Source organism: Muntiacus reevesi, chromosome 11, assembly GCF_963930625.1.
Source record: "Muntiacus reevesi chromosome 11, mMunRee1.1, whole genome shotgun sequence".
NCBI classification, from domain to species: Eukaryota; Metazoa; Chordata; class Mammalia; order Artiodactyla; family Cervidae; genus Muntiacus; species Muntiacus reevesi.
The window spans coordinates 47,725,478-47,747,327 of record NC_089259.1 but is presented as its reverse complement, the minus strand read 5'-3'; the positions used below and the strand labels follow the sequence as shown (position 1 = coordinate 47,747,327).

The 21,850-nt window shown below is 40.7% G+C and overlaps 1 protein-coding gene across 5 annotated transcripts in view; it reads right to left on the bottom strand.

The window, feature by feature from the left end:
• Positions 1-21,850, bottom strand: part of LMO7 (LIM domain 7) — a 213,336-nt gene that overhangs the window by 53,143 nt on the left and 138,343 nt on the right. For 3 of the 5 annotated variants that reach the window (XM_065902119.1, XM_065902121.1, XM_065902120.1), the window contains exons 5-8: positions 12,830-12,860; positions 11,701-11,814; positions 7,641-7,839; positions 1,977-2,229 (exon numbers count right to left, since the gene is read on the bottom strand). In XM_065902119.1, coding sequence (XP_065758191.1) covers positions 1,977-2,229; positions 7,641-7,839; positions 11,701-11,814; positions 12,830-12,860 — 597 coding nt within the window. Of the gene's footprint in view, positions 1-739; positions 1,019-1,976; positions 2,230-7,640; positions 7,840-11,700; positions 11,815-12,829; positions 12,861-21,850 lie in introns of all 5 variants that reach the window. The other 2 variants (XM_065902117.1, XM_065902118.1) reach the window with 1 other exon arrangement.

Below are 21,850 nucleotides of genomic sequence, written 5' to 3'. Positions count from 1 at the left end.
AATGGTTTTCAACAAGAACTGATGATGCCACGTGTAACTCTGTACTATTGACCATAATTGGGCTAAAGAATATTTAATCCTATTAGACTTTCAAGCTCACACGCTTGCACAGAAAGCATGATGTTATATGTTAGCTTTCATATCTCAGTATTAAGTGAGTGAGCGTCCACGATTCAGCTCATCACGGTCAGCAGTGAATGGGGCAGCGGAAGTTGGCACAAGAGTCGCAGGCTGGACTCCAAGCAGGCGGGCTCATGCAGGCAGGTACACCTGGGCTCATCTGAAGCACCACGGGTTCTCCTGGCTGCATGGGGGTCCCAGGAGTTTCTGGCCCGTTTGGTAGCCAGTTCCAGCAAGAGTGAACGTCTTTGACAGTTGCTGTCTAGCCTAGGATCTGCTTTTTGTATTCTACTAAAAATGGTGGAGCTTCTGTCAGAGCCTGAATCCTCATCGTCAGAGTCTGAATTCCTTCTACTTGGAGTAACACAGAGAAAGGAAAGAAAAGACAACAAAGAATGATATAACTAAAAATACTGTCCAGCTCTGGCTGTATAGAAGACTTTTTAAAATCCAGATCCTAAAGTCTAAATTCAAACAGTGTTTTGTTTTTTTTTTTAAGTGAGCACGTTTATAGATGTTGGAGGGAAATTAATCTCTCTCATAAAATGCCCACATAGAATGCACCCAGTTAGGGTACTGAATGGACACTGGAATGAAAGAAACATGCACAAAGACAAACCTGAATCCCTGAAATTCTTTATACCACGGTTTGTAAGTTTCCCTTTTTATTCGTTTCCAGTTTACATCCTCTGGGATCCAGCATTTGGGAAGAAACTGATCAAAAGCATTCCCTGGGCTTGGCATAACTGGGCTTAGCTTTCGCACGTAAAGATCATCCTTTACAGTGTTGGGAACACTTCTCTTGTCTTCATTCTCTTCCAAATAACAAGAGGAGTCTGAAGTTTCTTGTACTGTTGGCCAGTTCTCCACGTGTGTGCCCCAAGTTCTCCTCTCGTTACTGTTCAAAACATCCAACCAGTTAAGACACTGCGTGAGCAATTTGTGACACAGAACACAAGAGGCATGCTTTCTGTCTCACAAAGTTCACACTGTGAATGCAGCCAATTCGTTTCCATTCTCATCATTCTCATCATTCCAGACCCTACAACAAAGTTAAGGCATTATAACAGCATCTCATTTTAATTAGAGAAGAGCTTGATACAGAAGGGCCAGAGACACTTATAAAATGTGTTAAAAGAGAGAGACAAATCGCAAACCATCTGGGGTGTTACTTTATGTATTAAAAATCAATAGCACAATAGGCATTCCGATCCAGGAGAAATTTTTCTGACCTCGTCAGTTTGTACAGCCCAGTGGTTAATGGGTCAGCAGGAGAAAAGATGGGTGAACAAGATTTAGGAGAGATGAAACTCTCAGGCCTCTTTTTCACTTGGAATCTACGGTTCGCTAAGTCATCCCAAACTATATCCGGCAGCCTCCGCTCCTCCTCCGAGTCCGATCCACTTTCAGAACCATACACCTCCGTCGGATAGGAAGCTGGATTCGAAAAATCACGCTCTGCTCTGCTGATTTGATGGGAAATTAAAGAATTCTTTTTGTGTTCACTGAGCTCCATCAACACAGATTTTTAAAAAATGGAAACAAGCAACACGGCAGAGTCACAATGAACAATGTAAGTCATCCAGGAAGCTGAAAGACAACCAGTGAGTCAAAGGCACGCATCTAAAAAAAGAACCGGCAAATCACATGCTGACATTCTAAAACGGAAGAAATCTCTTCAAGATATGGATGACTAAAAACACAGGTAAGAAAAAGAAAGATTTTCATTAATGAAGTTTTCTGTTATCTATGAAATACAGTTTAAGAATTATTCCTTTTACCAAATTTAAATATCCCAGCAAATTCCCCAAGCCGAATGAATTTTAAAACTCAGCAATCAGCTCGCATCCCAGTACCTTGGAAACGTTCCATCTGCTTCTGTGTAGACGGCGCTTGCCCAGCTTCGTCTGTTATCCTCATTTTTGTCCAGCTTTTTCTTCCTCAAGGGTGCCGGCACGTATGATGGCTGTCTACTTTTGTTGGGTAAAAAGCGATTGAAGGGTAAGGCAGACTTGGGTTCAATAGCCGAAATCCTTCTATAGGACATATCATCTTTATTATGGTCCTGCATTTTGAATGTAAATTCAGAATCTGTGTCACTTTCACAACCTATTAACAACAACAACAAAAAAAAAAGGCAGAGGAATTTGCTTTAGTCTCCAGATTTTTCATCTAACTGAAACCCACACAGCCTGCCTGCTTTGTCTTTCCCTTGGAAACCCAGGGCTCTTCTGCTCACTGTGGGGAATATTTTTAGAAATTTGTCATGAAGTTGTGATAAGACCCATTAGGAGGAACTTGCTTTGCATACTGGAGGTACACACAGTACATTCTTCCACTGGTACACATTCTAAGTAGAAAAAGTTCCAGTTTATGACTGAACCCCTTTTCTACTCAATCTTCTCATGATTTTTTGTAAAATTTGTTGATGGAATACATGTAGATATAGTGTAGCCACAGAATCAAAGATGCCTAACATGAGATCTGAACAGACTTCAAGGGAACCTCAGTCATTTAAAATAAACTGTGCCATCATCAAAAATTTCTGTGAGGCAAGAGACCAAGAAAGACAAAGAAAAGATGCAAAAAGCACATGATCACAAAGAAGTCTGACAGATACTTATGAGACCCTTATGAGCAAGAATCACACATAACATACGTGGTTGGACCAAATGACTCCTAAAGTCCTAAAGGAATATTAAGAGACCACAGAACTCAAGGCATTTTCTGACAGTGGTCACAGAAATATGGGGAACCTTCTATTTTGATTCAATATCATTTATGCACATATCTGAAAGAATACAGTTTGATACACCTCAAGGTCAGATAACTACAAACACTACTCTGTTCTCAAAACAAAACAAAACAAAAAGCCAGTCTGTCCTTTTAAATACATGGGAAGAAATGAAGGTACAAAACGTTATAGATACAGCTGAGCCGTCTCCCTTGCTGCCCTTTCTTTTCCCTGCCTCTGTGTGTTTGTGAAGGAAAGTTGCAAATGCCACGGTCTTCGGTAGATTGGTAGCTAAGTACCTGGGAGCCACCTCCTCTTAGCAAAAAAACACCTCCAGGTTAACCTGAGCCAAAGGCAGTCTGTCCCCTCTTCCCTGGCTGGCAGGAGTCTACAGCGAGTATCACTGAGAGAACCCTACAGGAAGCAGTTGAACACACAGCTAGCAGACCTTGAGACCAGAACAGGGAAACCAGGTATCACCAGAAATATCAACAGTCAATAATCTGGTGCTTTGTTTTTACTGCCTCCAAAATGAATACATTTTTTGTAAGTAAGAGAGAAGTGTCAAGATTCTTACTAAAATTTTGTACCTGCAATTTTTTAAATATAAGAACAGTTCTGCTTTGGAAATTGTTTAAGTTAAATTTTTTTAGTCCACTACAGTATGCTGGAGAGTAGGCAAATATTCTTGATACAGCAAGAGATATGGATGAAAACGATCACCTGCCCCACCAATAAACAAAGGATGTTTCAGCCATCAAGCCATCAGCCACTGCAGCCATCCATGACTGTGTGCCCTGAGGGGCTTCAGGGTGGATAAAAACAGGATACTAGCCCTAGGTAGTTAAGTGCTAGCGTTGAAGGTATTAGTCATTCTATTGTGTCCAACTGTTTGTGACTCCATGGACACTAGCCCGCGAGGTTCCTCTGTCCATTGGATTCTCTAGACAAAAATACTGGAGTGGGTAGGCATTTTCTTCTCCAGGGGATCTTCCCAACCCAGGAATTGAAGCTGGGTCTCCTGCATTGCAGGTGAACTCTCTGCTGTCTGAGTCACTAGGGAAGGTGCATTCCAAAGGAATGATTTCAGTGAGCTCAGTCCCCAGCATCTTCGTATACAGAGAAAAGCTTGAAATTCATAACCTGAGATGTCAGGTTTTTCTTTAATTAATAGTAATCTTTTGATGTTCTGACTACCTGGATGTTTTGGGGCTTTTTTGTTTTTTGATTGCTGCTGCTGCGAAGTCGCTTCAGTCGTGACTGAGTCTGTGTGACCCCATAGACTGCAGCCCACCAGGCTCCTCCATCCCTGGGATTCTCCAGGCAAGAACACTGGAGTGGGTGGCCATTTCCTTCTCCAATGCATGAAAGTGAAAAGTGAAAGTGAAGTCGCTCAGTCGTGTCCGACTCTTAGCACAAACTCCTATATATTCTGGCTCCTCCCTTACCTCTTCAAAGTAGTCCCTCAGAGCTATCTGAGAGGTTGTCTTCAGGGCTAAATCCTCAGGAAGTTGCTAAACAAAACATAATTCTCAGCCTTGAGATTGCACTTCTTTCTATCCATCAACAGAGGCTTCCTATAAAACCTAGGAATATGACTCTGAAATTCATTAACCTAAAAATATTAATCTTACCATCAATATTATTGATCATCAATTTGGGATTACAATCTGGTGTAGGTAGCAGAATTTCAACAGAATGATTAAAAAAAAAAAAAAAAAGTTTTATCATCCTGGAGGGCTCCCAGGATATTTTTTCCTTCCTTAGTTGTAATTACCAAGTCTTCACTTCCACCCTCTTCAAACAAGGTCTGCAACTCCTTTCTCACGATCAGGAAGCAGCATGACAGTAACCCTCTGCTTTTTGTCACAGGGACCAGGCACCCAGCCCAAGAGTCTGCGGAGAAGGCTCACACCACTGAACCACTGCATGGGAACTGACCAGAGGCTATAAACTCCCACATGCCTTCAATGCATGTCCCTTTTATTATTGTTGTGAAGTGAAAGTCGCTCAGTTGTGTCTGACTCTTTGTGACCCCATGGTCTACACATACACAGTCCATGGACTTCTCCAGGCCAGAATACTGGAGTAGGTAGCCTTTCCCTTCTCCAGGGTTTATTATTGTTGGCCAGATATAAATCCAAACAAAGCACATGTTAGGTTCTTCAGTCCAGTCCAAAGTAATATAGTAGGTTGAGAATTTCAAGCTCTGCGTTCACAACTTTAATCACTCAGATGAATTATGAACTCAGATTTGTTTCCTTAAAACTATCTTAAGAGTCATCTGGGCTATGAAAATGTTACACCAAGGTCCCAAACAGCCAACAAATAAGGCAGTAATTAAAAAGGTTAACTTAAATAGATATTCACTTTTCTTTGTTGTTAACATGTTTTTGAATGTTAATATTTTTATTTTTTTATAGAAAGATAATTGCTTTATAGTGTCATGTTAGTTTCTGCTGTAGAACAACATGAATCAACTGTAAGTATATATGCGTGCATGCTCAGTCCCTTCAGTTGTGTCCGACACTTTGAGACCCCATGGAATTCTCCAGGCAAGAACACTGGAATGGGATGCGTCTCCTGCACTGGCAGGCAGGTTCTTTACCACCAGCGCCACCTGGGAAGCCCATGCATGTAAAGTCGCTTCAGTCATGTGGGAAGCCTGAGAGAGAGAGAGAGAGAGAGAGAGAGAGAGAGAGAGAGAGAGAGAGAGAGAGAGAGAGAGAGAGAGTGTGTGTGTGTGTGTGTGTGTACATACATATATATCCCCTCCCTCTTGAGCATCCCTCCTACCCACCCCATCCCACCCTCTAGGTCATCACAGAGCATGGAGCTGAGTTCCCTGTGCTATAGAGCAAGCTTCCCACTAGCTATTTATACACATAGAAGTGTATCTATGTCAATGCTACTCTCTCAATTTGTCCCATCCTTTCCTTCCCCCATCTCATTCACTTTTCAAATTTTTAAAAGCTATCACTATTCAAAAAGCTAAATAATTTGGATCTATAATATTTGCTGACTCATTTTACTCTGGAAAAACAAATTCAGTATACACTGCTTTTATGTAAATTTAATTAGGAAAACAGTAGTAATAAAAGGTGAATTCTAGCTCATGATTGCATGCTAAAGCATTTAGAAACAAGTGTAATGGATTCTGAAGTGCCTTGAAAAATAAAATGGATAATTAATGCCTAGAGAACAAGAGCTTGGTGTGTAATAAAGCAAACATGGTAAATGTTATGATAGAACTAGGTGGCAGGTACGCACATGCTAAGTCACTTCAGTCCTATCCAATTCTTTGGGACCCTGATGGACTGTCGCCTACTAGGTTGCTCTGTTCATGGGATTCTCCAGGCAAGAATACTGGAATGCATGGCCAAGCCCTCCTCCAAGGGATCTTCCTGAACCAGGGATTAAACCCATGTCTCTCTGTTTCCTGCATTGACAGGCAGGTTCTTTACCACTAGTGCCACTGGGAAAGTCCAGCAGTTACATAGGCAGGCATGTAAAATTCTTCCAACTTTGCTGATGTTTGAAAATGTTTTATAATAAAATCAGGAAAACATTTAAAATAAAACTGTAATCAAAATAAACAAGCAAAGTGAAATCTCTAACAATCCAGCACAAACTCACAACCAGAACTCTCAATATTTTCATGTTGCTGGTGGCAGCACAGAAACCACTTATGGTTTCAACCACTTATAGTTCAAGAAACCACTTATGGCTTCAATATAATCAAATTTGAATCACAAGAGGTTTACAGTCAGAAATTTCTGACGCCACCCAACAGCCATAGGAAAAAGACTTGTATTTAAATAATGAATTTTACATTGGGATTTTGAAAGAAAACTCCTTCTCATGACAGAATGACTTTCATTAACATGTTCCTCTCATACTTGTTCTGGGTTGACTTTGACCATGACAGAAGCAAAAGATATTTTCTAACACAATGGCAGTGTTGCTCCTTAATCAACCAAAGTTTAGCATGATATTCTATCAAGACAGATATCAATCACTTCTTTTCTTGGGTAGAGATAATTATTAAAATCTTTTCCTGCTTTTTCATAGAAGTTTTTTCTTTTTATCTTTGCCGAAAAGGGAAGAAAGAAAGTTATTCAGGAACTAGAACACACTTTTACAGAATCTTATTTACTTTCTTTTTTATATCTAGATGTATCAGTTATTAGGCCTCAGAGGCAGAGATTGTCAAACCTGAATACGGAGGAAAAAGAAATAGGATAGACTGTCGCTGATAAAACAGGTCATAGTTAGCTGTCTCTTCCCTTGTGGTTTAGTCACGCAGTTGTGTCTGACTCTTTTAGGATCCACGGACAGGAGCCCTCCAGGCTCCTCTGTCCATGGGATTTTCCAGGCAAGAATCCTGGAGTGGGTTGCCATTTCTTCTCCAGGGATCTTTCTGTTCCAGGGATCAAACCCACGTCTCCTGAACTGGCAGGCAGATGCTTTACTGCTGCCCTAATCCCCTCCAAAAACAGATTTTTAAAAAGTGAAACTATCACCCCTCAAGGGGCAATACAGTGAGGAAGGAACAAGAGAGACAGAGAGAGAGAGAGAGAGAAAAGGAAGGAAGGAGAGACATAAGGAAGAAAGGAAAGACAAGACACCCTCAGTTCGATTCCAGTCTCCACGATATACACTTACTTCCTGGTGAAGCTTTTGTCTCAATAATTTTCCCTCCATTTTCCTACTCTCTCCCATTCCCAGTTTTCTCTCAATACACTAAGAAATAAAAATAAACTATCAAGTCCAAAATGCAGCTCACCTTCACGTGCCCCCCTCAACGTGATATCAGAGGAGCAGCTTGTGAATGACCTTGATCCCAGAGAGTCCAAGCTCTCAATCGAGTCCTCCCTCTTACAGTTGCCTGGAGAAGCCAGAAGCTCCCCGCGCTCAGGGCCCCAGATGTCGCTGTAACCACTGTCCCTGCCGCTCCTCTTCAGGCAGCTGGACTCTTCAAGTGCCTAAAGGACATGTGTTCGGAAATAGTAAGTGAGCAAAAACTTCCAAAAATGTCATCAGTTATGGCATCTTTGTTTGCATAGCTCAAGTCATGCTATCGCTGACTAGATGAGGCAATGAGATTTCCCAGTGAAATGTCAGAAAAAAATTTGATAGAAATCAGAACATAAATCTGTGAATGTCTTCCCATGACTTAACACTTTAGCACTCATGTGACAACATGGAGGTACCCAGTATTACTTACTAAGGCAACAGAATCTATTTAATAATGAGGAAACTTTCAATCAAAGAACAACTAATAATTAGAGTAATATTCAAGAGCTAAAACCATACAGTTTTCTGGCAATAAACATAAAAGGAGGCAAAGAGAAAGGTCACCCTTAATTTTGATATTCAAAAGGAAACGAGAATAAGATTGCATTCAGCCTACCTCCAGGAAATATTAGGGGTCATTTCTACTGAACAACAACAACAATAAAACCATAACAAAGTTCTTCGACAAAAAAGAAAAGTTTTAAAAGAGAGAGGGGTAAGAATAGCAGGTATACACTTCACAAACTTGTCTATTTTCACTGATTACAAAACTAGATCTGAACCAAGGAAAGCTCACTGGTTACAAAATTAGATTTGAACCAAGGAAAGTGGATTTGTTTGCTGATATAGAATACATTTCCCCTGTATCTAGATGAAATATTTATTTGGCTTCTATAACAGTTATTTAGAAATAAAGTAAATGTTATTAACCATAGGTTTGTAAATCATATAGAACTTACTAAAATAAGCATTTTTAACTAACTTTCCTCTAAGAAAGTTAATAGCAAAATACAATTGGACTTTTAAAAATTAGCATTTCAGTAGAATTTATAAAGCCTTTAGCATAGTCCTAATACATAATAATCAGTGAACAGTTAGCAACTCTATAATTTTTTAATACAGTAGAGGTAGTTTTGCTACTTAACAGTAAAATGAGAAATGTTATTTTCAGATAATGATACTAACACAGAGATAAGAATTCCTAGGTTCTTTAACAACCAAACGTAATATGTGAACCTTTCATTAAATCATTATTTAGACAAGAAGCTATGAAACAGAGTTAGGAAACCATTGGGATGTTTTGAATATAGACTGGGTATTAAATAATGGGGAATATTCACGAATGTTCTTTGGTCTAGGAGACACTGTAGGTATACAGAAGAATATTCTTACTGTTAAGAACAGCAGGCTGAGTATTCAGGAGTGAGCAACCTGAAATCTACATGAAATAATGGATAGATACCTAAATAAAGCCAAAGTGGGACATGCTTAATGATTAAATCTGAATGGAAAACAGGTGGGTATTTATTACACTACTCTTTCAATTTTGAATTATGAATATTTTCAACATGTGGAAAAAGTTGAAGAAAAAAGGTTTACAATGAATAATTAGCAGCTGTCTCGGGCATACTTTTGGTTAAGACTGGATGTCAATTTGTGGTTGAATTGTGTGACAAGTGTTTAAGTGCCAATAAGGTCCAAGAGATTTATGTGAGATTTTATATATTTTATCTGCCACACACACCCTGGAATTAGACTTGACATCTTGTCACGCAAATGCAAGCGCCTACCTTGTACTCTATGTCCAAGCAGATGGAGAAGCTGATGCCACCAAAATACTTCTCAAAAAATATAAAATTTAAAATTCTAAGTAAATCTTTAGATTCATCAGGTTTCTTAAACACATATTTGTTGAATCCTTAGAGTGCAACACACAGGAAATGATTCTTGACCTCGTAAGTGTTAGAAGTTAATGATGACGTGCCACCATAGCTGTAAAAGAACTGGAGTTTGGCCCCGTTGCCTGGTTCCTCCCCCTACCCCCCCAACAAGGACTTTCCTCTGACAAGTCACCTAAAGTGAGTCACCTACAACTTAGAGGATGACTCAAGGTCAACAGTTCACTGAATTTTTTTCGGCTGCACTGGGTCTTCATTGCTGCACTCAGGCTTTCCCTAGTTGTGGCGAGTGGGGGCTACTCTCTAGTTGCGGTGCTCAGGCTTCTCAATGTGGTGGAGTGTGGGCTCCAGGGCACGGGGGCTCAGTAATTATGGCACATGGGCTTACTTGCTTCATGGCATGTGGAATCTTCCCGGACCAGGGATCGAACTTGTGTCCCCTGCATTGGCAGTGGATTCTTAACCACTGAACCACCAGGGAAGTCCCTGCAAGTATTTTTTCTTTATTCATATTTTAGATTGGCCATTAAGCATAACTAGTTAAGGGAGAAAAGTTTGATGAACACAATGGTTTTGATTTTAAGAGAAAAGATGCAAAACATATACTGACATACCTCTTATGGCTTTCCACCTGCCATAATAATGGAATGGAACCACAGCTATAGCTTTACCTATGAAAAATTCTTTGTGTATCCACTCTGGTTTTGACACTGGTGGCAGGAAACACTTAAGTAAAGCATTCCCAGCACGCTCTATGAGGGTTACTGAACCTGACTCAGACTGCCATAAAAAGAACCAAAGGCTGTAAAGAGAACACACTAATGCAAGGGCCAAAGTCCCATGTTATTTTTAACTGGATGTTTTCTTAGCTGGAATAACTGTAAGGCAGACTCTGCTCATGCTTGAAGCCCCGCCACATTCATCCTTCCAAGCCCAGCCCTCCACCATTGCACTGACCTACTTGTTCATCTGTCTACATCAAACAATTGTGTGGTAAGGATGGGTCATCTCCCTTGTGTGAGTGCTTTCTCAAACACCTCATATAGTGCTCAGGTATGATATTATCTCAACAATTATCTGAATTAACTGTTTTAAGGAATTTAAATAGAATATTATCAACTCCTTACGATTTAAAAATAAAAATCCAGAAGGAATACTCTAACCTTCAAGACTATAATCTCAACTCTCTATAATATATATGGCTGGGCTTAGGCAAAACTAAAGATGAGAGTAGTTATAAGGCAAAGAGATCATTTTCATCCTGGCCTAGAACATCTATTTTCCAATCATAGTAACTAGCATTTATTACATCCTTACAATGTGCCAGCGACTAATGCTAAATGCCTAATGGGTGCAGAATCATTTACTGGTCATAAAGACCCATCAAGCAACTACTATTAATTAGATGATGATAAATTATTTTGATGACATATTTTCTTCTGAATACTGCAGATTCTCCTACATAAATACCCCCATGGTGATTAGTTTCCCCATTTGATCTTATGAATGAAGATCTGGTCAACTCTGGTTAGCCTTGGCACTTGACTCTCTTCAAACAGTCTTTAAACACTCAAAATTTGCAACACTGACTCCAAAGTATGAAGGACTAGAAATGTGTTTAAAACCAAAGATTCTAACTTAAAAATCTTATCAAGTTTCACATAACAGCATTTATTACTCTTTAGGAAACAGACGCAGCATGGTAGAATTGTGAAGATATTGGAATAAGAACATTAGAGATATAGTGACCCATGGCAAAACAATAAGATAAAGAAACTGAGTAACATACACACATTTTAATAGCCTGAAGCAGTTACAGGTTGAGTTCATAATGAATATAGAAAGAGTTGGGTTATATAAGGTGTTGAAGAAAGAAAGTTATCGAGTCTCTCACTGAGTTACCTAAAATTAAGAAATAAATACCTATACCTATATCACACATCCTGGAAACTTGTCTGAACTACTCACTCCTTGGTGGTGGCTTATGAAGTCAACAGATAAGTAACAATCCTCTCTACCCATCCCAATCAGAGCCAACACATTTTGTAGAAAAAGTAAAAGAAGGCAGAGGGCACATGGAAAAAATAGGGGAAGAGGAAGATAAGTACTATTAGTTAGAGTAAATGTCTCATATAGATAGAGTTTCCTTACCTTAGTCAGAGCTTGTCCTAAAAGATTCTCAAACGCTTTCAAATTAAGATAGGGACCATTATAGTAGGGGTTACTTTGTGCTTTTCTTCCCAGCCAGTACAAAGTTATCAAAACCTTAAAAAAAAAAAAAAGCCATGAAACAACAGATGAGTCTAAGTAATTAACAGCAAGCTCAAATGTAAGTGAGCACTCTAGATAAAAGACCATATGTATCTGTGGTTGAAAAGTAGATTTCCTTTTAAATTACATGAAGGAGAAGGGTCATCAAAAATGTTATTCTTCTCTGAGCACATTCTCACACCAAACGCTTAGATCCCCAACAAGTATTTGTACATTCTACCAGTACCCACAAAGCAGGAAAAAATTCACAGGAAGAAAACATAAAGTAAACTTTTCAGACAATATTTTTCCAACAAACTTACAGACTAAACACTTAAAATCAATAATTCTCAGCTTCCCTAATAAAGGATATTTAGCCCTTATGTTTTTAAATAAAGCTGTCACATTTTTAGAAATTCTTCTAATATGCAGCATACTATAGATATGTCTACACTGGCTAATTCTTCAGAGTTCTTAAACATTTAGTGTTTCTCCTTAAAGTCTGATTTTGGTGGCTTCTGACTTACTCTCCTAAAAATCCTATAGCCTGTTTATCTGCCTTTGTGTGCATGCTAAGTCGCTTCAATCACGTCCAACTCTTCGAAACCCTATGGACCATAGCCTGCCAGGCTCCTCTGTACATAGGATTCTCCCAGGCGAGAATACTAGAGTGGATCTCCATGCCTCCTCCAGTGGATCTTCCTGACTCAGGAATCAAACCCACACCTCCTGCATCTCCAGATTTCACAGGCAAGTTCTTTGCTACTAGTGCCACCTGGGAAGCCCTTATTTGCCTTTACCACATTACTAACATGTAAGGACCCACTTCCTAAATTTAACCCACCTTCTTATACTATAAGATCAGATAATACACATTTCAACCATATTTAAGCATATTTAGAATTTGTTTCTAACAAAAATTCCATTAGAAAAAGGATAGAGAACATATCAGATATTTTTAGTTCTCATTACCCTATTACAGTACACGTTAAGAAACCATTTATAAAGTTCCATTAAATATGCATCTTACATTTTTCACTCTCCTATCAGTTTCTTCTTGCCTGTAAAGAAGAAAAAAGAAAATATTCATTAAGTAATATCTATGAACCTGAAATTGTTAATTATTAACTAGAAAAAATCTCACTGCATTCTAAAATTCTATGAATGTTAATATCACCTGGAAGTTCAGAAACTTTACAGAGTGTATTATCCATCAGGGGATTTTTCCATATTCATTGATTTCACAAAATATAATGGTCAGTTTTCTATTAAAAGCAAGGTTGTCTTTTTTAAATTTCATTTATTATAGCCTGATTTATAAAATGTGCTATTTGCATTTTTAAAATTTTCATTTTAAACAATGTTTAAACTCAACCAAAAGAGGAAAAACATCGACATATGGTCATGGCAGAAAACAATCAGGAAAGGCAAAAAATGTAAATAGGCAAAAACAAAAGTAATTTTGCACAGTTTTCTTTTCCATTGTGCACGGTGGTTTTTCACTGAAGTTCCCCAGAGAAAACTGCTCAGAGACCAAACCCCTGCAGATGCTAAAAAGTGTGATTTTTTAAATGCCTTGAATCTCTGCCTAGAGATTTAACTCTATTTATAAGCATCATGAGCTTCCCTGGTGGCTCAGAGGGTAAAGTGTCTGCCTGTAATGCGGGAGACCCAGGTTTGATCCCTGGGTCAGGAAGATCCCCTGGAGAAGGAAATGGAAACCCATTCCAGTACTCTTGCCTAGAAAATCCCATGGACGGAGAAGCATGGTAGGCTACAGCCCATGCAGTCAGTCGCAAAGAGTCGGAAATAACTGAGTGACTTCACTTTCACTTTTCATAAGCATCATGAGTTCCCCCCACCTCCATGCCTGTAAAAAGGCATGATATTTATGGGAAAAGTTAAAGAAACAGATGTCACCACAGTGTGGAAGACAGAAACACATGAGTTCATTAACAAACAGGTCACTCTAAACTATTGGTGATTTTCAGAGACTTAAGCAAGATCGTTGCTGGTTCAGGAGAGATGCAAGATCCTGAGCTAGATACCCTTCAATGCAACTTTCCAGTCTAAGAGTCATAGTAGTATACTTATGAGAAAAAAAAATACACACACACACACACACACACACACACACACACACACACACACACACTGGCTTTCTTGGTGTCTCAGAGGAAAAGATTCTGCCTACAATGCAGGAGGCATGGAAATGTGGGTTCAATCCCTGGGTTGGGAAGATCTGCTGGAGGAGGAAATGGCAACCCACTCTAGTATTCTTGCCCAGAAAATCTCATGGAGAGAGGAACCTGGGGGGCTGCAGTCCATGGGGTTACAAAGAGTTGGACCCAACTAAAGGACTGAGCATATACACACACACCATGTGTGTGTAAGACATAGAAAACATGCACACATAACATATATACACAGGGAAACAAAGGGGAAGAGAATGAGCTCATAAATAGACACAAATATTTAACTTAGCTTTCAAAGAATCCATGAAGACAGCTACGACCATTCCTTCCCATACAACAAACATGAACTTAAGTGAACCTAAGAACAACATGCAACTCCAGTCTACAACCAGAACAGCATAACAAAAATAAAACTGATGAGCTCTCACCCTACTTTGGAAACGTAAATTGGTACAACTACTTGAATACACTTCATAGCATCTATTCAAGCTGGATATATATGCATATTCTACAATCTAGTAATTCCACTCCTCAGTATATACCCAAAAGAAATACTTACAGATATTCAGCAAAAGTCACATATGAGAACCTTTGTAGATGCACCATTCATAATAGAACGAACTGGAGCTATACTTAACATCTTTAAGAGCCGAATGGATCGATTATGGAATATTTGCACAATGAAATATTCTGTAACAACAAGAACTAACAACCTGCAGCCATATGGTACAATCTCACAAACACTGGGGATCAAATGAAGCCAGGCAGAGCACAGGTTGTATTATCCACTCATGTCAAGTACAAAAACAGGCAAAACAAAGATAAGATGTTAAGATTCAGGATAGTGTTCACTCCGGTAGGGAGGATGGAAGTGACTGGGAAATGGTGACGCACTTCTGGGAGCTAATTATTTCTTATATTTTGATCTGTTTGATCTAGTTCTTATAGCACACTGCCTACCTATGTGCATTACATCTCTAAAGTTTGTGAACTGTACACTCAAAACACACATATAGAAATAGATACATATTTCAAAAAAGCAAATAAATTTCACAGCCCAAGTACTTAAACCAGGGGTTATCTCTTGAGTAAAAAGAAAATTATCTTGTAAAAAAAAAAAAAAAAAATCAACATTTCCAAAGAAGTAGGGGAAAAAAAAATCACTAGAAAGCAATAATAAAAAAAAAAACAAAGATGTGAAATATACAGCCTCCTTTTATATTAATGGCCAACGTACACATCTCAGACATTAACCAAAACACAAAGAGCCATCAAAGCTCAACACAAAGGATATACTAGGCTGAAAACCACCACACTATTAACATTCAATGCAAAGCATCCCACTTTTCTCATAAGCACCCTGAGGGCAGAAGAACAACAGAGCTCTCTTGAACCCCTGACCTCCTTTCCACACAGCCTTCTCTGAAGCTTTCTAATCCAACACACTCATTGGCTTTTTATTATGATAAAGCAATAATTGTAAACACAGGGTATGGCCTATTTGGGGATAAACACTCACAATAAACTGTGACCTTGGCACTCTAACCTTTCCCGCATTTCACATTCCTTTCCGAACATGAGCATTTATAACATGCTCTTGAACACGGTGACTCGCAGGCCGGCCAAATTGCTGTTCTATCACTGAAATGTAATGCCAGGAATTCAAGTAGTCAATGATTTGCGGGAGTCAACGGAGGCCAGCTTCTGATACACAACAAACACATCCCACTGCTTGGAAGTCGGAAACCAGGCAGCTCCTTTTGCCTGCGGTGGCCACGGGGCAAGACCCCAGAGCCTTTTAGAGAGAGAACAGGTGTGAGAGCTAAGGGGATGTTCATGGTATCAGCCTCTCCGTGAGCCATCCAAGATGCTGGCCAGCCCAACAGAACCAAAAACTAGACAAATCCCATCTACAAACAGACTAATCCCTTATAACCGATATTTCAACTGTTGACATGGGATAACATGGATAGACCTAGAGTCTGTCATACAGAATGAAGTTAAGTCAGAAAGAGAAAAATATCGTACATGAACGCACATATGCGGAATCTAGAAGCACGGTACAGATGATCTATTTGCAGGGCAGGACTAGAGATGAACACATAGAGAATAGACACAGAGACGCAGGGTGGGAAGGGAGAGTGGGACAAATTGGGAGATTAGGACTGACATAGATACACTGTCATGTAGCTAGAGGGAGCCTCTGTAAGGCACACAGAGCTCAGCCCCGTGCTCTGTGACGACCCAGAGGGGTGAGATGGATGAGGGGCAGGAGGGAGGTCCAAGAGGGACAGGATATATGTAACCAAAGAGCTGATTCATTTCATTGACGTGAACACACTGTGTTACTTTCACAGCAGAAAGTACCACAACAATGTGCAGCAATTATATTCCAATTAAAAAAAAAAAGAGGATGGTCTTTGGATCAGACATAGGGCCCAAGAGCTATGTTCATCTTGGCAATTTGGCTTTTGAAGCTTCAGTTTCCTTCTGGAGGACCTGGAAATAATGGCCCATATTTCAGGAAATCATCAGAAAAGTACCTGGGTACTTAGCAGAGTCCCTAGCCGTATGCTAAGTGCTCACTGAACAGCAATTATCACCAGACTGTAAGCTACATGAGGGCAGGGATCATCTTACTTACCAAGTTACCCACAAAGGCTTCCTAATGAAGCCATGTTGGATTGCAACACTTAGTTGCAACCAGCCTACCTGACATTCCCCATTTCTCATTCCTGTTTTATTTTTGTATTATAACTATCAACTGAATGCGTTCATTTATTATCTGTCTCTTTATCATCCAAAAGAAATTTTTGTGATTTTATTTATCACCATACCCCAAGTGTCTTAAGACAGGGTCCACCACCTGAGAAGGACATTAAAATATTTTTAGTAAAAACGTCTAGCATGGTGCATGGCACACAGATGGTCAGCAGCTCTAATCTGAACATATCTTTTTAGCTTACAGAAATGTAAGTTAGCAAGAGAAAGCCTGAAATGATAAAAGCTCAGGAAATTCCTATGTGATGTTAACAGTTAAATTGCATTAGCTTACTTACAACACCCAATTTTGACTCCAACTGCCCTGATGCTCATAACTGTGCTTCTTTTTAAAGCTACTTTCTTTAAAATTTCAATAAAAGGAATTGTTTATAATCATAGATCAATAACCTAAAAAAGGCACAGATTCAAAAACTAAAAGAAGCTGCAAAGTGCTGAGTGCAGAGATTAAGCACTAGTCTCTGTGATGTAAAAGCTTCCCAGCAAAGTTCTGAAAGACAAAAGCAGAAGAATCTAAACCTTCCTTGACACCCAAATTTACCATAAAAAGAGACAGAGATGAAACATAAATAGTTTGAAAAATTACTATGTTGAATACTTCTCTGTGCATTACGCTAATTTAAATATTGTATTTAATACTCAAGAAATGGCCAAGGATAACAGAGATATCTTCCACTCTTAATGGAACAGCTTTGATCATTGCCTCACTACCCAGCAAACGACCAGAAGACACGTGCTAATCACAGAACTCTGAACTTTCTGCCAGAGACCAGGAAGAAAAGAGCCACAAAGGCTCAAGAATGCCCATCCATGAACAAGATCCATCAGTAACCACCTTATCCTAACAGTTTCAAGGTATACATAGAACCAGGAAGCTGTAGGTCTGATCTTTTCTTTACTCAAGGCTATTTTAAAACACTAGTACAAATCATCAATCAAGAAGTACCTTATCTGGGGCTTCCCGGGTAGCTCAGGGGTAAAGAGTCTGCCGGCCAATGCAGGGGACACGGGTTCGATCCCTGATCTGGAAAGATCCCACATGCGTGGACCAACTAAGCCTGTGTGCAACACCTACTGAGCCCTCATGGTGCAGCTACTGACGCCTGTGTGCCCTAGAACCCATGCGCTGCAACAAGAGAAACCACTGCAATGGGAAGCCTGCTCACTGCAACGAGAGAGTGGTCCCCACTTGCCACAACTGGAGAAAAGCCCGTGCATAGCAACAAAGACCCAGCATGGCCAAAAATAAAAAAAAAATTTTTAAAAGGAAGAAGTATCTTATCTAAGGTAAAGACCAGGGAAATAAAATCCCTGTGGATGCTCTGGCTTCCATCAGGAGACCCCGTGCCAGAGGGCTCACCTAGGAGGGCAGGCTCTGGGGTCAGACCTCCTGGGTGTGATTTCTGGCTCCACTTTTAGGAGCTATGAGAATGTGGTCAAGGTATTTAACACTGTGTCTCCATAGCCTCACCTGGAAACCACACACCCATCTCACTGGGCTTAAAAGAGACATCTGGAAAGTATTTAACCCGAGCAGATCAAGGAAAGGAGACGCTTCAAGCCTACCCTCCAGTCATCCATCTCAACCACACAGTGTGATGGGGGGAGTGACCGGGGGACAGGCACGTTCCCCACATTTTCTCCCTAGAAGAGACATTTCTGTGAAGCACAATTCAAGACACTCTTTCATGATCTGCTTTCCTTTCCCTGTTTCTCTGAAAGCTTTGAACAAGAAAGTATTTCAAGTATAAGGTCAAATAAAGAGCAAGGCAAACTAGCGTGGTATTACTGCTGTTGGCCAAACATCCACGCTGGCCCCAAGCCAGCCCTCCTCACCCCCCCTCCATCTACCAGGGACTGCCCAGGCCAACACCCTTCCATTTTCCAAAAGGTCAAAAATCTGAGGGGGAAAAATGTGTGTATGCGGCCAAAATCTATCTCCCTCATATCTGATACCATAGTTTGGGGACAGAATGTTAAAGGGTGAGATTCTCCTTTTATTATAATTTGGTACAGCCAGCTATACTCTAGGGCTTCATTAAAAATATTTCCAATACGTTGTTTCCCCAACAAGCCCACAAGCATGCACCCACCTCAGCCTCTCCAAGCCTCTCTCCTGCAGTACTACAGAGAGTTAGGACCATACCTGACCCATGGCTGAACCCCAGGGGTCAACCGCAGGCCTGGCTAAGATCACCCACCCAGCATTCAAATGTTCACATAGAAGTCACCCAAGCTTTCCTGGTGACTCAGTGGTAAAGAATTTGCCTGCAATACAGGAGGCACTGGTTCAACCCCTGGATCAGGAAGATCCCCTGGAGAAGGAAATGGCAACCCGCTCCAGTATTCTGGCCTGGGAAATCCCATGGACAGAGGAGTCTGGTGGGCTACAGTCCATGGGGTCGCAAAGAGTCAGACACAACTGAGCAATTAAACAACAAAAAGTCACCTAAAGCCATTCACAGAGCCAGTCTAGCAGATCAAGAACAAAGAGGTGGAAGAAACTGTCACCCTCAATGAGATAAAGCTTCACAGAGCTTACAACCAAATCCCACTTCTCTTTTTATGTTCATCCTCCGTATTTTGACACATCTTTTCCTCAAGGTACTAACTTCTCACTGGTAGCACTGTAAGGCTCACTCTTCTCATGTTCTGCCCCAATCTCAAAACCCCCTAAGCACTGAATTCTCTATGCCCCAAAACCATCCCTCCTCTCAAATCCCAGCCCCCTCCCTGCCCACCTCAACCTCAAACACGGCTGTCTTTCTGAAGCCTCACACACGGAAGCGTGTGACTGAAACCTCGTGCTGGAATTTCTGATAGAAGATCTTTGCTTCTGGTATGATGGGAAAAGACTTCCTTACCTCCTGGCAGGAGAGATGAGCAGTGTGGTACCACCTGGACGACCTCCAGATTCTCTGACTACGAGGAATGCACCAGGAGACACATGAATAGTGTCCTACCCCACCCCGTCTCCTCCCTGCCACACACACCCCCTTTCTCCCCCTAATCCTACAGTCCTGATGATCCCCTTTTCGAGGCCTCAGATAAGCCTCTACCTTTGTTCCTCAGAACAACTGCAACTCACTGGGGTGATTATGCCCCCAGGCATCCACTTCCCGAGGCCACTTCCCAGGGCAGGGCGTGGGCCCAGCCCTCGGAGTCAGGCTAGTCCTGCCCTGCCCTGGGCGGCACCCGCTGACCCGGTATGCGGCTGGGGACACGGGCTGGACAGGAGAGAAGCTGGGCTCACACGATACTCGGTCCTCCTCCCAGTCACCAAGTTATCCGTGCCCTCCAGTTGTTGCTTATGAAGTCTGGCCACCTGTTCACAACTCTTTTAAAAATGGCAAGAAATGAGGCCCTGAATCATGATTTCCTAAGTGGCCACCAGCAGAAAAAGTGTGTGGGCTGTATCTGCTTTCAATCTATTGGATATGTGTGCAGTGAGGGAGGAGGCATGTGTGTGGCGGGGGGAGATGGCTGAGACCATTCAAGGCAGATGCTCTTCTCATAATCGCGGTGGCATCATTTTCTATAAGACAGGCTGCCTCCAACTCGGGGGGGGGGGGGGGGGAGGAGGAAATCTTCGGGTTGTTCAGGCTATTGACTGAAATCTGAAGAAGCACAGTGAGAAAATGGGCTTCCCGGGTGGCTTAGATGGTAAAGAATCTGCCTGCAATGAGGGAGATCTGGGTTCGATCCCTGGGTCGGGAAGATGGAAGATCCCCTGGAGAAGGAAATAGCAACCCACTCCAGTATTCTTACCTGGAGAATTCCATGGACAGAGAAGCCTGGTGGGCTACAGTCCATGGGATTGCAAAGAATAATTTCTAACACAGCTGTATCTGAGGGAAGAGCCTGTTTTTATTCCAAATGAAGGCTTTTAGGAATGCACCCGGTAATGGCTCCTTTTTCTATTAACAGACATTTTTATTCATGAGAGCTCATCCAGTGCATCCCATAAAATCTTTCTCTAGTGACTGGCAAATACAAGGAGGAAGAGATGTGTGGACAAAAGTTAAAGATGAATTCTTAGAATACTGTATTCTTTCCTTCTCTCAGAAAGTAAGCTGCATTTTTAAAAGTGAAGTTGAAATTCTTCCTTTCCTCCCACCTTCACCCCTAAAACTGAAACTGTATTCCATTTGACAATCTGCCAGTGATGTGACACACACCTGACTCATGGCTTTTAATCTGCCATGGCTACAGAATGAGCTCTACCTGACTGTGGCAACTGTAAAAATGGCACTTGAGAAAATAACACCACATCTGAAGATAATTAGTGAGCACAAATAGATAAACTTGATGGCTTCTGTACTTACCTACATGAGAAAAAACTCTTGGAAATTCAACAGTTTTCGCCCTAGCAACTGTAACACTTATTCCAAACATGACAAATGAGTAAGTACCCGCTCGTTAAAAATAATTTGTTATTAAATTTCATACCCCTCCCACACGCTACTAAGAATAGCTAAGTTTCACTTAAAGAGAAAGGGGGAAAAAGAAAAAAACATGCATTCGAAGACACTGGCACACATTCCCCCTTCAAAAATGAGACTGAACAGTGCTGCTTCGGGAGCTGAAAGGGGGATTTTGTTTCTCTTTCAACCACAGACTGTTTGCAAATCTTCTCTTCTACTTTTTTGGAATATGTTTGCTATTATATAAAACTGATTTCACGATTGAGACTCACACATGCATACCTTCGGTTAGATGGTAACCCAGAAACAGACAATTCCTGAATACACAATTCAGTGTCCATAATGCACACTCTCTGTACCAAATGGAATTATGTCCTTCAATTGTATCAAAGAATTGTATCAAATGCATTCAATTATACCAAATATATATCAATACTGATACTTATCAATTATAGCAGAGGCTAGAGCTGGGTGTCAATTACAGACCTACCCATCATTTTCCTTTTGTAGATAACAATGCCAGGTAGCAGCAGTAATGGCAACCGTGGGTTTGGGTTTTAGACATGGAAGGTCTGAGACACATTACAGACAAAACAGAAATGTGAAGCAACTGGTAATTAGACATACCAGGAGGATGTTCAAGCTAAATCT